The 23316-nt window shown below is 32.4% G+C and overlaps 1 protein-coding gene across 1 annotated transcript in view; it reads right to left on the minus strand.

The window, feature by feature from the left end:
• Nucleotides 1-1321: 1321 nt before the first annotated feature.
• The window catches only part of LOC149419289 (uncharacterized), a 172090-nt gene continuing 150095 nt past the window's right edge, over nt 1322-23316 (minus strand). Inside the window, exons 4-6 of the mRNA XM_089638207.1 lie at nt 20001-20124; nt 17346-17888; nt 1322-2526 (exon numbers count right to left, since the gene is read on the minus strand). Of these exons, the coding sequence (XP_089494333.1) occupies nt 2369-2526; nt 17346-17888; nt 20001-20124 (825 nt within the window). The 3' untranslated portion in view covers nt 1322-2368. The remainder of the gene's footprint in view (nt 2527-17345; nt 17889-20000; nt 20125-23316) is intronic.

Consider the following 23316-nt stretch of genomic DNA (forward strand, 5'->3'; position numbering starts at 1 on the left):
AGTGGTTTCAAACATTTCTTCCACATTTTCTCATCACCACAGTCGGTACGAAGGTTATTAATCTGTTTTTTTAAAGATACATGTGCTATGATAACTTCTATTGAAATATAGACTGTATTGGGAGATCTATAAATTAACACACTATTTTCCATTTCTCGACTTGTTGGATACAAAATGGATTTTATAAAAATTGAAGTTTAATGAAAACATAATTCTATACATTTTTCAAAATCTATTAATATCAAAACTATTTGGTCGGGTAGGGATTAAAGCTAAAAAACTGATATTTTGGATTACCTAGACTTAAAACATTTTATATTCATGTTTTTCTAATGTAAGATAATCGAAGGATATAACAATATAATATGGTAAAAGATATGGTTGGCTTAATTGATATTATTTGGGTTGTATTAAATATCATGTGGTTTTTTTATAATTTATTTGAAAACATTTAACTAAGATCAGCTAAATTAATTAACTAGCAAGAACAATACATTTTTCTGCTTCTTATATTAAATAAAAGAGTTTAAAATAGTCATTTTACGTTCATATGAAAAAAAACTAAATAAAATTAATTAAAATTGCATCTAGTATATTTTTACTTTTTAAAACAGTGATGCAGAACCTTTTTAGCAGAACGGCCAATATTCAATAATTTGTCAGATTTCCACTGACGTCAGAAGAGATAGTCATGCCCTAACATGAAATTCGGTTATCATTTTGACTAGCTGGAGTCAAACCACGTGACAATTAGTTTGGAACCAGGAGAGTTCTTTCATGTCTTGAATAAACGATGACATCATTTGTACACTGACCGATGGCTATCGAACATCAATATAACGAGACCTTCCACAGAAAAGTAAAGTTTTCTTAAATAAGTAAGGTAACGGTTTACAGCGCAACCCATCGTGGGACTTTTTTATGCAGGGTCTGAGTGCACGCTTCTAACTTTACTAGCATTTTTCTTGTAACGCTAAATATATGCATATTTGACGTTTACTCGGCGTGTTGTTTGTTTGCGGTAAGTAAAATATAACTCATTTGTAAAAGTGTCTCTCCAAATACGATAACAAAATATTCGATTTTGAAAAAGGACCGAATTTTTAGCGGCATTTGGAATTTACAATAACCTTTATTACTACTGCTAGCAATTCGCCCGCTATCGTGAAAATGACAGTAATTAGTGAGCAGATTTTTTTTCCAAGTATTTATTAATAGAATGCAAGTTGCCTCAAAGCTTTTGGATTCATTTATTGACCAATCATTGTCATTGACCAGCCACATCAATCACACGCTCCTTGCAACATGGTTTGTTTGTTTCTCATGTTAATGAAGTTTTCACATTCCTGTATTCTGTTTTATGTTCTGGCGTGCTAACCGGATTTTTTTTTAATATCTCCTAAATTATCTAAACCATCTATTTAACTATACTTTGCGTTGCGTTGGTGAGAAAAAAGATACTACTTTGTATTTTATTTAGGACGTGGGGTGTAAGAATTAACAAAAAACCTCTGCAATAATATTCTGAGCCATTGTTTTAAAATAAGAATTATCTCAAACATTTAGTTTTTTATAATTTAGTCAACTGGGCCGTGCGAACGAGCCTGCGGGCCGCACGAAATTGAACCGTGAGCCGCGGGTTGTGCATCTCTGTTGTTAAGAAAAACAATCGTCTTCAAATATTGGGTTCTTTAAAATTTGAAACCAAATATAATAAAGAGTTTATGGTCTCCAAATATGAAAACATTTGGAGGCAAATCAGAATTTTCATACTTTTACACAACTGGTAAACTATAAACTTCAATAAAATTAAATTCCTGAGTAGGAAAAAGTATGGTTTACTAAGGACGGGTTCACAGAAATTGAACAATTCATCAAATTTCAACTTTAATTTTGAATTTCTGTGAAAGTCTTATTAACACTCTGATTTTATTTTATTATGGGCCAGTTGCTTTCCAGAACTGAAATAATAACAGAACTTTTACAGAATTTGATAATTAACTTTGAAATTTGAAGAATTGTACAAATTCTGTAAAACAACCCGTACTAAATAATCATAATCTTTTTATGAGCTTTAATTTTAGAAATAAAATTTAATTGGTAGTATGTCTTGGGATGGTTTTTTAATTCTGTTTAAAAGTTAACTTTTATATTGTATTGAGAACCCAGAAACATCAGCTACAACAGACCTCTCAGCGGCAGACCATAAAAAACATTAACATTCTTACTGTAAAATATCAGGCGGATGGTACATTAGGGTGAACCTCCCAAACATTCTCAATGTAAAAGTCCACGTGGATGGTGCGTTAAGGTGTAGCTCGCAATCATTCCTGATGTTAGAATGCAGGCGTGTGGCCGTTATGTGGATCTAGAAAGCTCCCGTGTCATCCAGTGGCGCCGTGTCTAGGGGGGCGCATCCCCGGGGCGCACAAGCCACGCGGGGGGCTCCAGGTCTCTCCTGCTCGCAGCGGCACGCCAGACAACTACCCGTAGAGGGGAGGTTCTGCCCTACGCGGTACTCCACGCCTGTAAAAAATAAATAAGTATGGTTATGTTTGAAAAATTGTCTATTTAGGTTAGGCCGCCTTCAATTACTGGAGTTTTTTTTTAATGAACGAGTATTTAATTTAGCTATATTTTTAACATTTTCCCTCTAGTGCATATCTATGCTGAAACAACTATAAAAATATTCAATTACCTACGTACAAAAATTCACAATATTGAGACATAATCCACAAAAAAATTGAAAACTTTTTGCTTTCTTAACATTAAAAGGTGGTTAATTGAAAATTTTAAAAACTTTATGATAAATATGTTGTGTTTTCCCGATAAAATTTGTCCTATGAAGCCTAAAATCTCAACAATATACTCATGCCTCTGTTCTGAATTAGCACAATATTACAGCACAATATACTATAACTCTGTTCTGAATTATTTCCGTTTGTTTAACTTGTATTCTATTGCTCAGAAAAATAACACTTGTGCAGTAATTCAGGTGAGATAGTGGTGTTGTAGACCAATTTTCTTTTTAATGGTCTAATTTTGTACTTCTTCAATATCTTGACTGTCTATATTTAGTGTTATAATTAAGTTTGCTTTTTGGCCTTACACTGAGAATTTGCTTGAAGTTACATTTAATTTTTTTTTTATGTTGAATTATTTAGATATTTCATGAAGTTCACTTTTTTACTGTTGATAGTGAATCTATAATATTATTTGCTTTAATGTATAAAAGTGTGCCATCTGCAAAAAGTTTGATGGTTTGACACTTTAGGCACTTCACAATATCATTAATGTATATAATACAAAGGAGCCCTTACAAAATAGATCATTGAGCAAGTTTACTTGTTGTTCATCAGAGATAGCATCTCTAATTCTGGTTCTTTGTTTTCTATTTTTTAGATATTTAATAAACTACTGCAGTTCATTTCCATGAATTTTTATGTCTTCAATTTCATCATTACTCTTTCTCACGTCACGTAAAGGCACGTCTAAAATCCCTGAATACTGCTTCTGCGCTTTTCTTCTAATCTTTTTTTTTCTATTCATTAACCACACAACTTATTAGCTGTTTCTCAGGAATATTTGTTACTAAACTCTGACTGTTGTAACTAAAATGCTTTTTTTTCAATAAATGTACTTTTCTGTTCTATCTTCTGATTATAGTAGTTGTTCATATTTTGGAAATCCATTTATAGTCCTAATTTTTTTGCATTTACTGTTGCAAGGGTGTTATTATAGACATTTTCCATGAATACGGAAAAAATCCCTGCGACGTTTATTTATTTATAATTGCAACCAATCTGTATTCAATAGCTGGCAGCATATCTTTGATTGTGTTAATCGATCGGTAATTCTTCTGATTGTTTAACTCTACAAATGAACTTAAATAAACTTTATGAATGGTGCATCGTAAACAAATTACATCTTAATATCAACAAATGCCAAACGATCAGTTTCCATAGATCTAAAACCCTTTTATTATTCGACTACTCAATTAACAATGCCAATCTAAAAAGAGTTTTTGAATTCAATGACCTTGGAGTTATCTTTGACTCCAAATTACGCTTCTTGAATCACATTAATAGCATTACCAGTAAGGGATTACAAATGCTTGGATTTATTCTCAGAATCGCTAAAGACTTTAATAACATAAAAACTATAAAATTACTATACACGTCTCTGGTTAGAAGTCAGGTTGAATACAATGCAAACGTTGAAAAAATTCAAAATAAATTTTTACGTTTTATTAATTTCAAAATTGGTATTCCTATTATTGAAATCAATTATGTCAATTTACGCAGTAAACAACTTATCGAAATTATCTGAAAGGCGAAAAATATTTGATCTCCTTTTATTATATAAAATTGTTTATTCAAGGTTAGACTGCCCTGACACTATAAACTTGCTAGCTTTAGATATACCTCCAAAATATACTAGACGGAATATTAGAAAGAAAATTTATCGTAGAAAGAAGAGAAGGAAAAGTTTGAAAAGGGCAGATCATGAAATCATTATATTTTATTTCGATTTTCTATTGTTTGTTTTATTCTGTTGTTAAAAATGAAATTTGTAATTTTTATGTACTTAAAAGCCCAATAGGGCGTCAATAAATAAATAAATAAATTCCACCCGGCGATGATTTGGTTTCATTGTGTTAAGAATTTTAATTAAATATTCACTGTTAATTTAATTAAACCTAAAAATATTATTATTCTCTCTTAGTTGAAAAGAAGTATATGATTGAGTGCGGTTATTTATGTTTTTGACATTAGTACAAAATTTGTGTCAACTTATCTGTTTCCTATAGCTGGCAGTATATTTTTGATTATGTCTATTCCACCGGGCGATGATTTGGTTTCATTGTGATAAGAATTTTATTTAAGTATTCACCGGCATTTTCATTAAACCTACAAATATTATTCTCTATTCTTAGTTGAGAAGAAATATATGTAACTAATTGCATACGGTTATTTATACTTTCGACACTAAGTTCAAAATTTGTGTCAATTTGTTATGCTATTTTAGGTGTATTATTTTTAACTTCATCGGGAAACCGATCTTCTTTAACGTTTTCTCTCTGATGCCTAAAATTTGTAAAAAGCGTAATCCACATTTTTCTTGAAATGCTTTGTGAGTTAATTAGTTTTAGCAGAATCTAAGAATTTTTGGAATATCTTCGCTATGTATCTAAGTCTCTCAAAGATTTTCCACCTTTTTTCCGTAAATTGTATTTGATAGGCTTATAAGCTGTATCTATTTGTTCTCGTAGTGGATGTAGGGATTTTGTATACCATTTATTTGTATCTTTTAAATTAATATTAGTCAAAGTCCATTAGCTTCTTTACTACTATTTTCAGATGTCCTACTAGTTTTTTCGCTTTTCCGTCTAAATTTTGAATGATATAAGATAGTGGATAGTTATCACATATTTACTTTTTATACAAACCTTACACACTTATACTGTATTTCGTATTCATTGAGAATCTGGACTATTATATCTAATTATTTTAACGATAGGTATGTAATCATATATTTTGAGTTCTTCTACAGAACTGCCGTATAAAAATGTCCTTAGAATTTACCAAGTCAATCATGGTTTTAGAGTTTTTTTGTCATTCTTGAATAATTGTTGACCAACTTTTCAATTGCTTCTAATCTAGGCAATTTATTTATTTGTTTACGCCTTGAAGACTTTTACATGTATACATTGCTATAGGTAAGTTGTTCAGAACAACAATTTTAAACAGATAAAATAATAAACTGAGTATGAACGACATAAGCAGATACAATACAAGTTATCATAGAGAGTTCTGTTGTACAAAAGGAGATCAATAATTGTATAAATAACAGAAGGACCAAATAGTATATAATTAATTATGTTTTGTAATCTTGTGCTTTTTGTATTGGGTTTCATCGTATCAATATTAAAATTTCCACAGATGATTACGTCTGTTATATTTTTTTGTTTACGACACCATTCTTCAAGAAAATCAAATAATTTTGAATCATTTTGTTTTGGGGAACGATAAATAGCTGCGTAGGTTCCCCGCCAAAAAATCTTTGAATTTCAATATTAAGTATCCGGGTATTATTTTTATCTAGGACCTCATTCGTAGTGGCTTTTTAAGTGACATTGTCTTGGATTATACGGCAATTCCACCTGTATGCCTGCTAAATGAGTCGCTTCTAATTTTCGAATACCTCTGATAAGTGATTTCAGTATGGTTATTTTCTTCGATAAAACAGGTTTCACTCATCATTACTTATGTGGTATATATTATTTGAATATGTCTTCGACTTATTTATTATGTGCTAGTAATCATGCAATTTTTAAATAATATATTGTGATGTACTTTGAATTTAATAAAAAAAATACTATTCTGTTCTCTTGTTCAAGTTTTCAACAATATACTGGATAGTCTTTGTTTCATCTAGGGTGATTTATTCTAAGTGGGGGGGCGGATGTGAACGGCGTAAAGGGAATACAGAGTCTTTATGTTTCTGGGTTATTTTCCCTTTTTTACTTACACTATTATGTAAAATCTTCTCCAGAAAAAAATGCACTTTACACCAACTCCCCCCGTTGTATAAAATTAAATAATGATGGCCCTAAATTAGAGCCTTTGGGTACGCCGGAGGGCACGGAATAGAGCTGAACTTGGTTCCTCCAACTGAACGCATTAAACTATACTCCGAAGATACGAATTGCGCCACTAGGGTAAGTCACCGTGGATTCCTAATTTACTGATTTTTTTTATTGAAATGGATCTTACAGTAATCCATGTAGATTCATTATTTGTTATTTTTTCTGGGATGTTGAACTATAAATAGCCACAAAACATCTTTCGTTGAAACAGTGATCTATAAATAAACCAATCGCTTTTCGTTTTTTGTTGTTTATGTTATTACCGCGCAAGGGTCCTATTTCCTCGAAGCCGGTAGAGTTACGGCATCCCAATTTGGGGAATGTTGTCAGACTGAAAGGTATAAGTGGAGGGCAGAGTGTGATGTCCAGGAAAAAGGTTAATTACCTTACTTCTCAGATCTGGTTACTCATCATAGCTTAATCCATTCAAAATAATGTTTCATTTCAAGTTCGGTTTAATCGTGTTCTGTTTTAGAATGCATTTTATAATATAATGATAATAATAATTGGATAATTTGTATAGCACCGTTTTTGTGAAAAGTCACCTCAAGGGCGCTGAATATATTTCATTTCTTCTGGTTACCACTGACGATGTACCTACTTGTTAAAGGAAACTTTTTCAGCCTCGAATAAAATAAAGAGTATCTTTGTCGGTCTTTTGCGTTATTGCTTTTTAACTAGACTGAAGTAAACTTAACTTTTCATTAAATCTACATTAAAATGATTAATTTCTGAAACATCTTATTGGATTTTAATGGATTTCCGTAGTGAAACTTTTACCTCTCCGATAATTGTACAACTTTTAAAACTCTTAAGAATTGTTTTAACAATGGAAACATTGGAAACATTTTCCTTCAAATGTTTCGTAGTATCGAAACAAATCTACTTTAATACTCAATAAGTAGGTATATTTAAAAAACACCTTTTATGAAAAGATTTGTCTTTGTTACAGTCACAGGTAAAACAGCAAAACAATTTTAATGTTTTTTTTGCATTAGCTCCACACAGGAGGCCCTGAAGATAATAATTCCACTCACGGCCTATTTCATCTTTGAGGATTCTGTGTGGACGGTCTTTTTAGGGAGAAAAAGATATGAACGCTGGGTAGGAGGAGTCTGTAAGTCTGGTCAATAGAGTAATCCGGGTCAGTGTGTCCAGGTGTAATGGACATATGAATCCATCCCTCCCACTTTGGTGAAAGGCGATCTTCTGAGAGAGTCTTGTTGGAGAGGTCAAAAGGTCTCTCGCGATCTCTCCTAGCACGCAGTGGGCAGGAGAGATCGCGAGGGACAGGCGCATCCAATACAAAGACCCGGACAAACCTTACCACATGAACTGGGCACCATTGCTAAATCTCCAAAACACTTGGAGTGGCCGATGGCAGAGGTGTTGGTTATCCAATAAATGGTTCTCGGGCGGCGGTACCCACATACGTCTCCGAAATTGAAAATTATTATATATCTAATATGCGGGTGTGGAGTAATATTAAGAGTAACGGTTGCTTTTGTGGTTGCGGTGACTAGTGACTAGGGTCGTATTTTTTATCTTCAGGTACGTAAAGGTTAAATACAATTAGTAATTATTGAAACTGAAATAGTTTTCCTCTTCTAATCAATTTCTTTATTTCCCAAGACTTTTTGTAAGGTTGCTTTGTGCCGTGTTAATTGGATTTCTTCAAAAGATGTTTGCATTTTCTTTCATTGAAGCTGTCGATATTTTCATTGAATGATTTGTATTTTATATTCCTTTTCCTGAAAATCAGTGACGTGTCATTTTTTCAATAATATATTATTTAAATTGAATTAAAATAAAATTGCCTTGCGTTAAACATAACGATGTTTCTTCTTAGAAGATAAATAAATGTATTGACTCAATATTTTATTTTACATGAAAAAAAAATCAAAAACTACATCGCAGCAATTTTTATTTCTGGCGGTGATTTCCTTGATTACTAAATCTTAACAAATATTAAAAATGTATTCAGTAACTCTATCATGTTGTGTTCGTAGTTCACAGATTTTCAGTATAAGGCAACATAAGACACAGAAATAATTAAAATGTGCTCGACGCTCACATTTTAATTATTTCTGATGTACTCATAGCTAAAATTACAAATGTTTGTAGACAAATTCCTACGGTAATAAGTTATTTATATTTAAGATTCATAAAAAAGGGACCTTACCATTAAAATATTTTATGTAAAATAGTTTGAGAACTTTTTGAAACGTTTATTAATGTTTTTTTTTAATTTTTACACGATGAATTTGTAACTTCCCGAGGAATCCCTCTTAAAATATTTGAGATTTTAGTAAAACGTTCATCAGAAATAATTAAAATAAACCCCGTGGAAAGATCGAATTTCAAGTCCTGCTAGAGCAAAGTCGACCGTAGGTCCGTCGCGCCGCATTTTGTTTTTACATGAGATCATCACTTATCTCGTTAAGATTCCCACTTTATTTTAGAGATTTGATTGGGGAACATTAAACCGCAGCTGTCCAATACGTCGCATATTTTTGTGCACGGCTTCTTCACTTGCGTCTTTAAGATTCTGGCCGTATTTTAGGGTATTGTCTTAAGAACAGTTGGTACAGATTTTTTTATTTCAAATTTTGCAGTACTTTCAGTAGAACATCGAAAACGGTTTTACTACAAGAAAATATAAAAAAACATAACTTCGACATTCTTTATTTATACTTTAATTTCGAATTAATTTAGTTTTTCCTTCTATTTTCTGAAATTTATTTCAAAATGTTTATTGATAGATTTTATGCACTCTCCCCATTTTTTTCGTAGGAAATAATTTTTTTATATTATTTAATTTTTTTTCTCTTAAATTTAAGTAAAAAAAAATATTTGTTAACATTTGATATTGTTATTATTATTTTTATCGGCTTCTACATTAATCTGTGAGATATAGTTAGGATGCTGGCGAATTCTCCAAATAATGTTTTTTTTATAGTCTTGTTTATTACTGTCTGTATCTGTGTTTTCTCCACTAAGAAAACAAAACATTTATCACAATTACAAATTCTAGGTTGCGCTACATTATTTTATTGGGATAGCGGATAGAACAAAATATGTTTGGTGCCGTTTGGCCCTGAACCCGAATCTACGGCTTGCCAGGTGGTCGTGATTTCACACCAAGCCATTATCTGATAGTATTAATACCCTTGCGTCTGGACGATGTAGGCCCTCTGATTGGTCGAATTCAAATAGTATGTTTCGCTTAAATCCCGAAAGGGGGTCTGCAGGCAAAATTCGACCACTCTGCCCCTCTGGCGGTATAAGAACGAACCAAATGACTGGCACGTATATTTAAATATGCATCTAACCAACGCAAAATTACTGGACCATTAACACACGTTTAATATGAAGATTTCTTCTGGAAGCTTATCACTTTGTGATGGCATTATTTATTTTATTAAAACATAAATAACTTTGTTTACATCACTTAATTACATGCAACCTCCACATGTTACATGAACGAAGTTCACCTCATCAGGAGTAAGTATATATTGAAGTCAAAAATTAAATATAAATTACAATTGGAAAGAAGAAGTGGTAGTAAGGGGGAGGGGTAAGAGTGGGCGGTAAGAGTGGGCAGAATTAGGAATTACAATACCGTTAGACCGGAAAGACCAGTTGAGTGGGAAAATATTTAAAAGAGGGTTTATAATTTTTTTGCTTATTAATTATATTTGATTTTGTATTGACATGTTTTCTTATTTCTAAAATATCAAACTTATTTAATTGCAATGCTTTTTATCCTGTGTGAAGTATTTTAAGACCTGAATTTTTATCAAGTGTGATCATTATTCAAAAGATGATCAAACTCATATTCACTATTTCCATTTAGAGCTTCGAGATATTCTTTAGTTCTGACTTCAAAGTTTCTATTGGTTCTACATTTGTAAAAGAAATTACAATCATCCCAATTGAGTTTATAAACTCCCGATTTTTTTGTTTGACTATCGATATCTTTATTATTAAGAATATATTTCTTCATTTTGTAAGTAGTGTAAAACGCCGGTTGAATAGTACCAGGAAAGTTTTTATTTATTATTTTGGAAATATCGTTATCCAGAAATAGAATTCTACGCCATTGTTTAGAAATAGGGTAAATTCACCATTTGTAGAGATCATGTTTAATTTTTTTTATTTACTATTTCAACTATCAATTTATTAGAATAACCGTTATAAAATGCTTTTTGTTTTATAAAATATATTGTTTTGGGGTTATATGCTATTTGTTTTTTCGGGTCTTAAAATACTTCACACAGGATATAAAGCATCGCAAATAAATAATTTATATTTTTAGAAATTAGAAAACATGTTAATATAAAAGCAGATATAATAAACAAGATTTTTTTTAATAAACTCTCTTTTAAATATTTTCCCACTCAACTGATCTTTTCCGTCTAACGATATTGTAATTCCTAATTCTGATAAACCCTCCCACTCTAACCTTCCCCCCCTCCTTCCACTTCTTCTTTCCAATTGTAATCTATATTTAATTTTTGACTTCGGAGTATACTTACTCCTGATGAGGTGAACTTCGTTCATGAAACATGTAGTGGTTGTATATAATAAAGTGATGTAAACAGAGTTATTTGTGATTGAAATAAAGTTTAATAAGATTACATTATATTATCTATTTCCGTTGTATATCAATGCATATGTACGCAATAAAATGTTAACATTATATTTATTTATTGGACAATTTGTATAGCGCCGCTTTTGTGAGATATTACCTCAGGGGCATATTGTAATAATCTATTTACAATATATAGTCACCCTCTCTCTGTGAATGACCTAATATGTATCACTAACAAGTATCACTTAAACTGGGCAAAGCAAAACCAAGTGCCGCCCGCAGGGCCTAGCAGCAAAAAACCCGCGGAGCGGGTTTTTAACTGCTAGTATTAAGTATATTATCTCACCTCTTTTTGATCTGACTTTTTTTTTGTTTCATGTAGGTGTATTATCTAGAATTCCGACTAAAATAATTTGGTTATAAATGGAATCTGAGATTATTTCTTTATTACATACATATTTTATTTTTGAATATACTAAAACCGTTAACAGTATGTGTAGCAAAGAATGCTATATCTATAAAAAAAATAATTTTATTTCAAGTATAATTTCGTATTTCATGGTTGAATAATAAATTTCATAACGAGCGAAATAATTTACAATTTTACACGCCGCTGAGCGACCGCCATAAATAATACTAGAGTTCAGTCAACAATCCAATTAAACCCTGGCATTTCGCTTTTTTTCTAGTGCTTATTGAAAAACGTTCAAGGCATGAATTGAAACTAACGAAAATGAACGGACTTAACGTAACACTGGAACTAACTATGGCTTGCGCCTATTGTGATGCTGACCATTGGTTAAGGCTCTTAAATTCGGCGAGAGGGTAATCCATACAAAGCTACAAAACTAAAGGCTTTGAACGAGGACCTAAATAAGTAGGTAGGTAACTATGCACGAATATAACGATGAAGGAGAAGATATTGTTTGAGAACTATGTTGGTTGATTTAACCTTTATCATATTATCTTCCCTGAACATTGTGTTGGTGTACAACAGAGGTTCCCAACCTTATCTGAGCGACCGTCCATTTTCCTAGTATATTTTTCTCAACTTTTACCATATTAAATAATAAAGCATTACAGAATAGACGGAAATAGCGCTGCAGGATATGTATTTTGAAGAAAGTGAAAGTTACATGTTTGCCAGCGGAAGATCACCACACTTTTGCAATACCACGGTGAGTGAAGTGGTAGTTTGAAAATAAAAATGAATTCATTTTCTTAAACCAGACTTTGCGGGTTCGACCAAAACCTCCAACATGGCAAGGCCGGGACACTCATTCAAAGCAGCCTCCTAACTTGTATGAAATTTCACATAAATTTTCGTTTTAATTTTTTTTTCAGTTTTGTTCTTATTTTTTAAAATTATTAAAAATAAATATTTTCATTTTTAGGAAGTTTTCACACAAGTAAGGAGGTTGATTTGATTCATTGTCCCGGCCTTGTGATCTAGGAGGTTTTGGTGCGATGCGCTTCTAGTTTAGTCCTTCATAATTGCACAAGCCACATTTTCCGCTTATATTTATGGAAGTGAGTGGATCTGAGATTTTTGTAAACCGGGAATGCTGCATTTCTAAATTTAAATTATGTATTTTCTCTATGTATCATTAGCATCACTATATCAGGATTTAAAAAAAATATACCAAATTAAAAAAAAAATCATCAATAATACCTAATCACTAATTGAACGGTTCATATGCAAGATTCTTCCAACGGTACTTAGATTTTTACTTATTTCTCTTTTCTGCACTTACTTAACTCTGTATTTCACTTCACAATAAAAAAATGTCTCTCTTTTTTTATGATCCAAAAACTAACAGTCCAATGGAACCACTTCCAGTTGTCTCCATGTTATATTGTTGAAGGCTTCGTGAGATTTTGTTGAGATTTTGATTGAGATTTTGCGACGTTCCTACAGTTCCTACGCAAGACTCAACTAATAATCTAATTGATAAGAAGAGAACACACATTTTAGTAGATACTGTTGTTTTGCTCTGTATACAAGACAACTGTAGGAGGGTATCTTTTGCTAATTGAAGAACGTAATTGGTAAATCATTATTATTTATCAAGAAAGAATGAAAAGCTTGCATTCTATGATATGGAAACACTTGATAAAATAAATATAAATAACCAATGAAAAAGATTAATAAATACACAGATTTAGGAAATGAAATAAAAAGAATTTGGCATTCTCAGACTATAAAAATATTACCATTTGTTATTTCGGCTACTGGCTACCTAGCTCTCTCATTAAAAAAATAGGCATATTAAATCTATCAAAAAATTTACATATAAAAATGCAAAAATCTGTCATTTTAAATACATGTAGGATTACGAAAGATTTTTTAAATAGTTATGTTGACGGATCAGTAGGATTTATAGGCCTTTTTAGGAGTTCTACCGAGCCGAACCCTCTGATATGAAAATATCTGGAGTCGATGTATTATTTTCCCATTTGATCTCTGATGAGTTGACGTGTGTTCTTGTATTGTTTTGTATTTATTTTGCTTTTATAATGCACTTGCATAATGTGGATTGACTAGATGATGATTTGTGGAAAAGTGTGTGGAAGGGTTTAGTTTTTCCTATGGGGAAGATTTAACCCGGACATAAAGTCGGAAACATAATTAAAAAAAATAATATATTAACCACTCTCAATGAATATGAAATAAAAAAGACACAAAATAATAAGGTAACGGTACAACTGGGACTCGCAGATCCTTAGTCTTACCGGGACCAAGCTTGAAAAAATATTTTACCTGAAGTATATTTTAACCCTGAAACTATATTTTTAGTACCAAAATACTAATTATTATTTGTCATTTTTACTAAGACAACCAACCTTCACAAAATTTTTACTAATCAACCCTCACAAATGCATATTTTGTTCTCGAATATTTTAAATGTGTTTGTTATTTTATAAAATAACCACATATAAAGTTGACATGACCTCACATAGTTTTCAATCTCCCTGTCTGATGACGTCTCGTACAATAACAATAACTTCAGTATGCCTAAACGTTTAGATAATTTAAATGTTACTGTGATCCATTTTTGAGTTTTAGCAAAATTCTTGTTTATCAAATTTTTAAAACAATGAGTCCATAATCTGTCCTTATGACGGACACTATAACGAGGAATCGCAATACGGCATAAGAAATCAATAAATAACAATAATGCTTTTAGCCCTGAAAATTCTAAACAACTGTTAATCTGATATGATTTCAGATTTTCACTGCTAAAAGTTTTAAGTTTTTATTTATTTTTAGGATATTATGTCGTATTGCTTTACCTCCTTCTTTCGCCAACGTTTCTTACAACAATACAGAGTCCATCATCTGCCCTGATGATGGACTCTGTAACACGGCATAACACCCAATCAAATAAATCACAAGAACTGTTGATCTGTTTGATATTTAGTGATTTTTGAAATCGATGGGATTATAAAAATATAAACACAACCAATTTTTGTTTGTTGTTTCATGTAAATACATTTTGAGCAGTCATGATATTTATCAAAGAAATTCCTTGTTTGTTTTAGTTCCTAACATAAATACAATAATTTCTCACGATTTTAGCAAAATTTCGAGAATCGAGGAGAAAATTAGTCGAAGAAGATTATTAAGTATAATATAAACTCACCCTAATTGAAACAGCTACGTTCTAAATTGTTTGGTTCCAAAACTCCGAACAAAACAAAACTACGCGAGATTATTAAATTAATTAATTTGGCTCAGTTTTGCCTTTTCATATAATGTTTTAAAAGGTTACCTACTGAAAACACAGTGCCAGTGGCGTAGGTTTATTATACAAGTAGTATTCATAGACACATTCATCTTTGTTTGATTTCAAAACTAAAATAATAACAAAGTGTTTTGAAAATCGATGATTTGTGTGTTGTTTTTATTTCCACGATAAAAAACAGCGTCTTATTAAAAATAAAAAAATAAGTTTTCTCGTAGATGCGTAATTTATCTGCGGTCTACACTTTTTAGTGCAATAAAGAAAATATTTGTGGTCGTTTGACAAATTGACGGGCTCCGTGATCGAGGGATAAGGCTCCCGACTAGCAATCCGAAGTTCGCGGGTTCATATCCCGGCGTGCGTAAGTTAATTTTATTTTAGTAATATTTATTATCCTGAAAGAAAATTATAAACTGAAAAAATCTTCCGAGAAAAAATAAATGCCGCCTACGGGAATTGAACCTGCACTTTCTGATTGCCGGTCATGCGCACGGAACCACGGAAGATTTGTTCAATACATATTTGTGTTTCAGGCTAGTAATTATTGCTTAAAAATTTGTTTTTCTTTGTGCTTTGCATAAAAACCTTGTCTTGTAAACATTGGTTTGCCTTTAATTTAAAAATAGTAATTTTTTTATTAAATTTGTGTTATTTTACTATTTATTCATTTAAAAACATGTATAGTGTACTTGCGGCATGTTCTAGAATGGAAGATACTCTTACTATCGCCCTGGTGTAAGACCACCATTCCGATTTGAAAAGTTGCTTGAAATGGCTTAAGCCGTGCTTGGTGACCAGATCTGAATACCCGGGTATACCTCTACCTTTCCTTTTCTCCGGCTTCTTTCTTTCCCCACTACCTTTAGCCTCACAACATAACCCATTTATGGATGCCAGACACTGGCTCTAGACTATTGGGAGCAGTTGGAACTCTTGTGCGGTATTCTCATAAAAAAGTAAGTCACTGTATAAACTTTCAAGGTTTTTTCCTCATTTGTTTGTTATAATATGTACATATAAACTGAAAGATAATTACAGCGACTGTGAACAACTTTTACGAATCTACTTCTGAAAAATGTATAATTTTTTTTAACCTAAATAATTATTTACATTTTTTTTAATCCGTTACTAATGATGACACTGGGGGACTTTCGGAGATATTTTATGAAGCCAGAATTCACTATTGATAGTTTTTGAAACATCGAATATTTCACACAAAACGATTGACAAAATATAGTTCTTTAAACAACAGATACATAAATCGTTCGAAGTTCTCCAAATTAAGCCCAAATATATTTTAAGTTGTTGTTAAGTGTAAATCAATAAAAAATATATACAATGTAATTTTAATATACTTCAAACTACTTATAATAAGTACGCCACTGTTAAAATCCAAGCCGATTATTCATTAGTCTTGATCCTCTTAACGTTTTAATCAATGTGAAACGCTTATATTCGTAGATTTCTTCTGAGAACCAGAACAGTAAACACCGATGTCTCAGAACTTGAACTTAAGCTTCGCTGGTGAATTCAAACTAAACGGATCCGATTGTCTGTTAAGTTACATTAGTTTAACTTCTGGAGGTTTAACTGAAACTTTGTACGTCCTACTTGGCTGACTATTGATGCATTCTAGATGAGCGGGTACTGGTAAATAGTGGTTTTCAGACTAATGTAATTGAAGATATATATTATGCAGTTGGCTTAAATAAGTTTTAAAGAACAAGTATTTTAAGCGGTATGCAGTAATACTAAAACTGCAGAGATTAACTTATTTTATTCACAGTTTATCAACAGTTCGTTCAGTAAATTCATAACTTATAATCTAAACGTTGCTTGTGCCATGTGTAGGATCCGAATAGCCTGGATTATATCCGAATAGCCAGGCACTTCTTATCTTCCCCTACCCATCCGCCATAGGATGCCATAGGCCCACCAACCTCGAAGAGCATCAAATAAATACAAAAAACTGCGTATCCAGTCCATTGATGCTACGGCGACATATATAACCGGTGTCTGTAAACTCATGGTACAAGTGCGAAACTGGTAAATCTACATCATATTTGGGGTTGATTTTTTAAAATTATATTTATATATTTCTAGACTTTCTTTAATATTCGGTCGCTACGGGTATTATCTTCTCTTAAATTGCGTGTAAGTGCATACCTGGTTACAAAAATATTAAAATTTTTGAGTAGATAATTTCATTTAAAATTTTCCACTATCTAATTTAAGAACTATCAAAATAGCAAAATAAAACTGAATGCTGACATTTATTTCAAAAGTGTACTTTCACAATTTTCCCGTTTGTAACACTGAAGATGTAATAATAAATTTAATCCATAAAAAGACTCACCCATCACAACACAACCAGATTTAGAAGCATCGGAAGACATCGTCGTCTCACCATCCCCCACCCCAATTTTGAAAGATAGACTCGCGTCCCCCCCGCTGGACATTACCCAGTTCCCATCTTTTGTCTTCTCTCCCACTTCGAATAATGAAGTAGGTGTCTGCGAGTCGGCCCCACTTCTCATTTCGGAATTGTCCTCGGTGAAATTCGCCGAATATTCAACAGATGTCAGGTAGGTTTGACTATCGAATTTCGATATTTGTTTGTTATTTTTAGACGGCTCGGTTCTGAGTCTCGCGACTTCTTTAGGCATCTTTGTGCTTTCCACCCTTTCCTCTTTTGAAGTGTAATCAGTTGCGTGGGGAATTATGTTTGAAGAAGCGAAGTAAGATGGAGTCACGTCTTGGGCAGTTGTTACGAGAGGCTTGGAGTTTGTTTTGGAAAAAGCCGGCTTGGATTTTTTGATTTCTGAAGCTTTTTTTGGAAGTTTTTTGACTCTCTTATATGGGGTGTTGGGCCTCTTTACCAATGTTCCCGATGAATTTCCTGAAACAAAGATAAAAAATATTCATTACAGAATAATAATTGAAAAAAAATTAAACGCTCACACCAAATATAAAATTGCGTGACGTACTATTATTGTGTGCATTTCAGGGATGTATTTTAGGTAGATTACAGCATCACTCTGGTGAAAGATTTAGAATCGAAACGTTTCGCGTTGCTCGTAACTTTTTTAGCTACCAGGTTTGTATTTTAGATAGATTCTTCTTCAGCATCCTTTCTATTCCCTTCAGTATCAAAACATACCCAATTTGGGGATATCACAGATCTTCTATCAATTGGGACTGTTGTGCGGTATTCACATTAAATAAGACATTAAAAACATAGCAGATCCAGATAAACATTAGCAATATTATGTAATTGTGTAAACCTCTTCAAATTTTTTTTTCCTTCTGAACAGATGAGAGCCATAAATATTTTAATACTTTTCAAGGAAATGTCAAATGTTTCGTTATCAGGAAGCGCCGGAAGGTTGTGCGCGCCATACAACCTTTTCAGGGATGAAAATGTTGACAGATCGCCGCCATTACGGGGTGGGTAGGGTATATTCTGTATTCTCATTTCACTCGGTCAGAGATACTATTTTCTGCCATTACTCTTCATAATCCTATTTCCATTGAATTCAAACACCTTTCTCCGCATTTTGAACATTGTTATATATTGTCAATCTGGACCAGTCCGGGCAAAGATATTGTGATTTAGTTATGTAAAGAATGTTTACCCTCGTCAAGTTGCCTCAAAATTTCACAATCAGTTTTTTGTGGGCATGATGTGACAAGACATTATCATGCATGAAGGAATAACGATTTTAGCGTCTGATTATGTTTTTAAAATTTAATAATAAGCGAATCTACCTCAATGTTTATTTTAGACTTGGTAGTGTAATAAAATCAAACTAAAATTTGTGTTACATTTTCGAACAATTGGGCATGGGAATGGGCATGTAAATAAAGATGAAATGTTTTTTTGAGACCCCAATAATGACCGAACAAATCGCGAACGGAAATGTAATATTTTCCAATTTTATCAGTAAAAATATTGAAAAAAAATATTTCGCTACACATGAAAAAATGGTGACCGGATAAATCATCAAAATGATAATTCATCACATCTTTAGGAAGTTATATACAGTCATGGAAAGTGATGAAACAATAACTTTATTAAATGGGTTAAGTTAGTTAGGTTGGGTTAGGTTTTTTTTTTTCATCGTTTCTAATGACTTTATATCACTTTTTAAAGGTCTTTTGAATTGTCACTGTGTTGAGTTATCATGGAACCGAAAAATATATAAATCAAAATCAAAATTATTGATAACAGTTAATATACAAACACCATAAAAAATGTGTTTCACGCCCATACTACGAAACGTCGGGGAGTGATTATGTGTGAACGTCTAAGGAAAAAGACTGATAGACAACGTTCATTAAACACATATTACATTAGCCAGATACAGGTTGATAACGCTGATATATTTTTTTTTATAAATTGGACCAAGTTGATGAAACTTATATTTGCTAGATACGGATGGTTGACAACGTTGATGAAACATATATCAGCCAGATATGGGTGGCTGAAAACGTTGATGAAAAGTATTTTAGCGAGATATAGATAGAATGATTGACCATGTTGATGAAATTTACATGGGCTAGATAGGATGGTTGTTAACGTCGATGAAATCATCTACACATATATGATTGACAATTGGAAAAGAGATATCTAGATTCAAGGTGGATGATTGACAACGTTGATGAATTATGTATCCAGATATGTGTGATTAACAACATCGGTGAAACGGGGATTATAACGGATAGATATTGTTGATTGACAACTTAATGAAATGTAGATCATCAGATAGATAAGAATAATTGACAACATTTATAAAATGTAGATCTAGATATGTATGATTGACAATGTTGGTGAAATGGTTGTTGTCAGATAACATCCATCTATCAGATAGATATGGATGATTGACAATGTGGATGAAAATGAATTTAGCTAGATATGGACGGTTACAAATATTGGTTAAAAACATGTGAATGATTGACACAGTTGGTGATGGGGAGATTATTAGGCTAGTAGATAGTTGGGGACACCTACCGCACAGGGAGAAGGGCTGTGGGCCAGGGCAGGGCCCCGGGGCTGTTGGGGGGCACTCCTGCCACCAGCAGAACATCTCACCATCCAGGCAAAGGCAGAACTCGCAAGGGTCGGCACGCCATATCTACGGAACAAAAATATAAATTAGGTAAGCGTGTAATAAACACTAAGCCAATATTATGTATTGCTTTGTCTTTTGTATGATACAAAGATTGCGCTGACAGATCAGCGCTGTGGGGCACAGAGATATTTTTTCCGAATCACAATGGCAGACTTCTAAAACTACACAATAATAATTCTTATCTACTCTCATAAATGTATTAAAGCAGTAACAACTAACAACAGAATATCTCTGACTCGGAAGTTTGTAGAACTGTCAAAATAAGTAAGCTGTAACCCTACCACGTAGTACGGCACAGCCTTATTATTTACGTTCTGTCGTCTCTAACCCTTAAAGTAACAGAATGCTAACATCACGTGTCAGGAACATACCCTTCTCTTTAATGGAATACGTATTCAATCCGCTCAGCAAGGGTTCACAAACGCCTTCAGCTAATTTGTATCGAATTGCACAAGAATAATATTATTATTCATGTACCTTGGAGTATATTTACGAGCTCGTTCTACAATTCCGGTCGTTGCACTTGAAGTGGGTTGCATTTTTTAACATGGTGAGAAAATAATCATATCATTTATTATATGTTTATAAAATTCCTGTTTTATTTTCTGATGTCTAACGACAGACATATAAGATTTTTGTCATTCTTTTATTTATACTTTGCCAATATTTCACCAACTTTTCAAATCGTAACACTTTTTCCGTTATTCAAGAATAATAAATAGTTTTTCACTCACAAGTAGTGCATTATGACATGTTGTATTTTTAACTGTTTTGATTCACCAACCACGACATACGACAAATCTTTTCTTGTATTGGGCATGTTTTAGTAATTCAGTATGGCATCAAGAATTAGATCAACGGGAGTGATTTTGAGTTTCATGCACTTCGAGTCTAAGACAATTTGCAGCTGTTTGTTTTAACAGAAATCCATATAGTTGCAAGAGCCGGAAATAATAATCCAACTCGTGTTACCATAAATAATTATAAAAGTTACTTGAATTGCGTTTGTGAGGAGCTCTAGCAACATGTAAAAAAATGTTAATTAATATATTTAAGGTACACCACGCCACCTGAAAATGTCGTTGCAGGGCAATAAAATTTGGTGTAAATAAAATATTTAAAATCAGCGTGCTTTACTGCAAATTTACTAATATACCTCTGGCTTCAATAAACAAGGGTGTTAAGACTCGTCTAATGTGGTCGGTAACTTCCAACTGACAACATTATTGTCAACAATCACGTGACAGCGCCAACTCAAGGTGTAGACAACATAGTAACTCACTCCTATAGTGATTTCTGTATTCTACATCATCCTTATTAAGACGAGACAATACCCTATAATAAAGTCAGAATCTTAACGATGTAAGTGAAGCCACCTTGCACAGACCTGCGGTTGAATTTTCTCTATCAAATCTCTAAAATAAAATGGGAATCAAAAGAATATTCGGTGCGTGGCCTGGCATAATGGACGGACCGTCGACTTTGCCCTAGCACGACTAGAAAATCGATCTTTCCGTGGAATTTCTTTAAATTATTTCTGATGAATGTATTACTAAAATCTTATTTTTTTCCAGAGGGATCCCTCGAGAAGTTATTAATTTATCGTCTGAAAAATAAAATCTGGTGCTTACCGCTAATTTTAGAGTTGAAAAACTTTTTATAAAATTTTCTAAATATTTAACCTAAAATTATTAAATGGTAAAGTCCTTTTTTTATTAATTTTAAATGAAATTAACTTACATCCGAAAGGATTCCGTTTGAGATTTTAGTAATAAGTTCATCAGAAATAATTAAAATCTGAGTGTCAAGCAAACCTCCGTTATTAGAGTCTTATGGTAAGTAGGTATGGTAGAGTCTTAAAGGTAAAGTGGGTGGATATGGCACCGTGGGTAATATTGCACACTAACACGTTAAACGTCCTAGATTCAATACCATCACTTAGATGGTTCCATAAGTCATTGTGTTATATAGTTGTCATAGTTTGCAGGGAAGAATGTATAGTTTCACAAAATATTTACACTTAAATAATTATGAAGCCAGTTTTCAACTGTGCGTTATATAAGACCTAGCCTTTGTGGCACGATTGGCGTTATATTGTTGTACTACACAGTTCAAGCTGTCTTGATCGGCTTGCCGACCAGTCGCTGTTACTGCTTTGTTTGTTGGGTCAGTGCATGTGGATGTTTATTTGTATTGTGATTTTGGATATAAAACCGTTCAATTACGATAATGACTATTGGTGAATTATTTGTACTGGTTCCATATTACCCAGGTTAGTCGTACCATATTCCCATGGGCTTTCACCTAAATAACATTTTCTCCTCTTTTCCGTGTTCCCATTTTAATTTGAATCATTCATATTCGTGGTGAGATATCTAGTTTTCATATTAGTTAAAAAGACGTATCATATTTTAAAGACATAATTTAATTTCTAATGCTCACATTGGTAGAGTTAACCTCGCTGAAGGAAATCGGTGCCATATTCACCCAATTTACTTTTATATATTATAAATGTATTACGTTCAATGTTCATGAGTACCCAAAAAGTAAGTGAAATATCACAGTTTTTTTTTTTCTAGTAAAAAAAAATGTATATTTGTATATAGGTAGGTAGGTAGGTAGGTAGGTACTTTATTACAATCAGTTCCAATTTTGACCAGTTCATTAAACCTGAGTTATAGACAGACACACAGCCAAAATTAGTATCATAATTTTCCAGTCTTAATTTTCGGTAAGTATTTGTAGACAACAACACGTATACATTTTATTGTTTCCAATTTGGTTAGAAAATTTTGATTAAAATCAGTTCCTTTCCCAGAAGCGCTTACCGAAAAAACCAATTTTCTGGTCACATTACGTTAATATGAAAATGACAAATATGGCACGCTATATTTTTGTAAAATTACATCCGATCTATGAATCCCTGATAGAAGCAAAGTATAATTCACAAAAAAATAATTATAACAAATAATAAAATGATATTGATTTATTTATATTTATTAATTTAAACCCACTGATGGGCTTTTACGTGATACATATTTTACATGATTTACTGCCTAATACAGTGCCAACAGAAGGTTTTTATTTTTAAAACAAAAAAATAAAAAATCCAAAAACATTAAAAAAATAACACTATACATAGTACATATAATTTTATAATACAAATAAATAAACCAGTTGTAAAAGTGCAGATGG

Source organism: Hesperophylax consimilis, chromosome 12, assembly GCF_061612785.1.
Source record: "Hesperophylax consimilis isolate HC1 chromosome 12, BYU_Hcon_1.0, whole genome shotgun sequence".
Classification (NCBI taxonomy): Eukaryota; Metazoa; Arthropoda; class Insecta; order Trichoptera; family Limnephilidae; genus Hesperophylax; species Hesperophylax consimilis.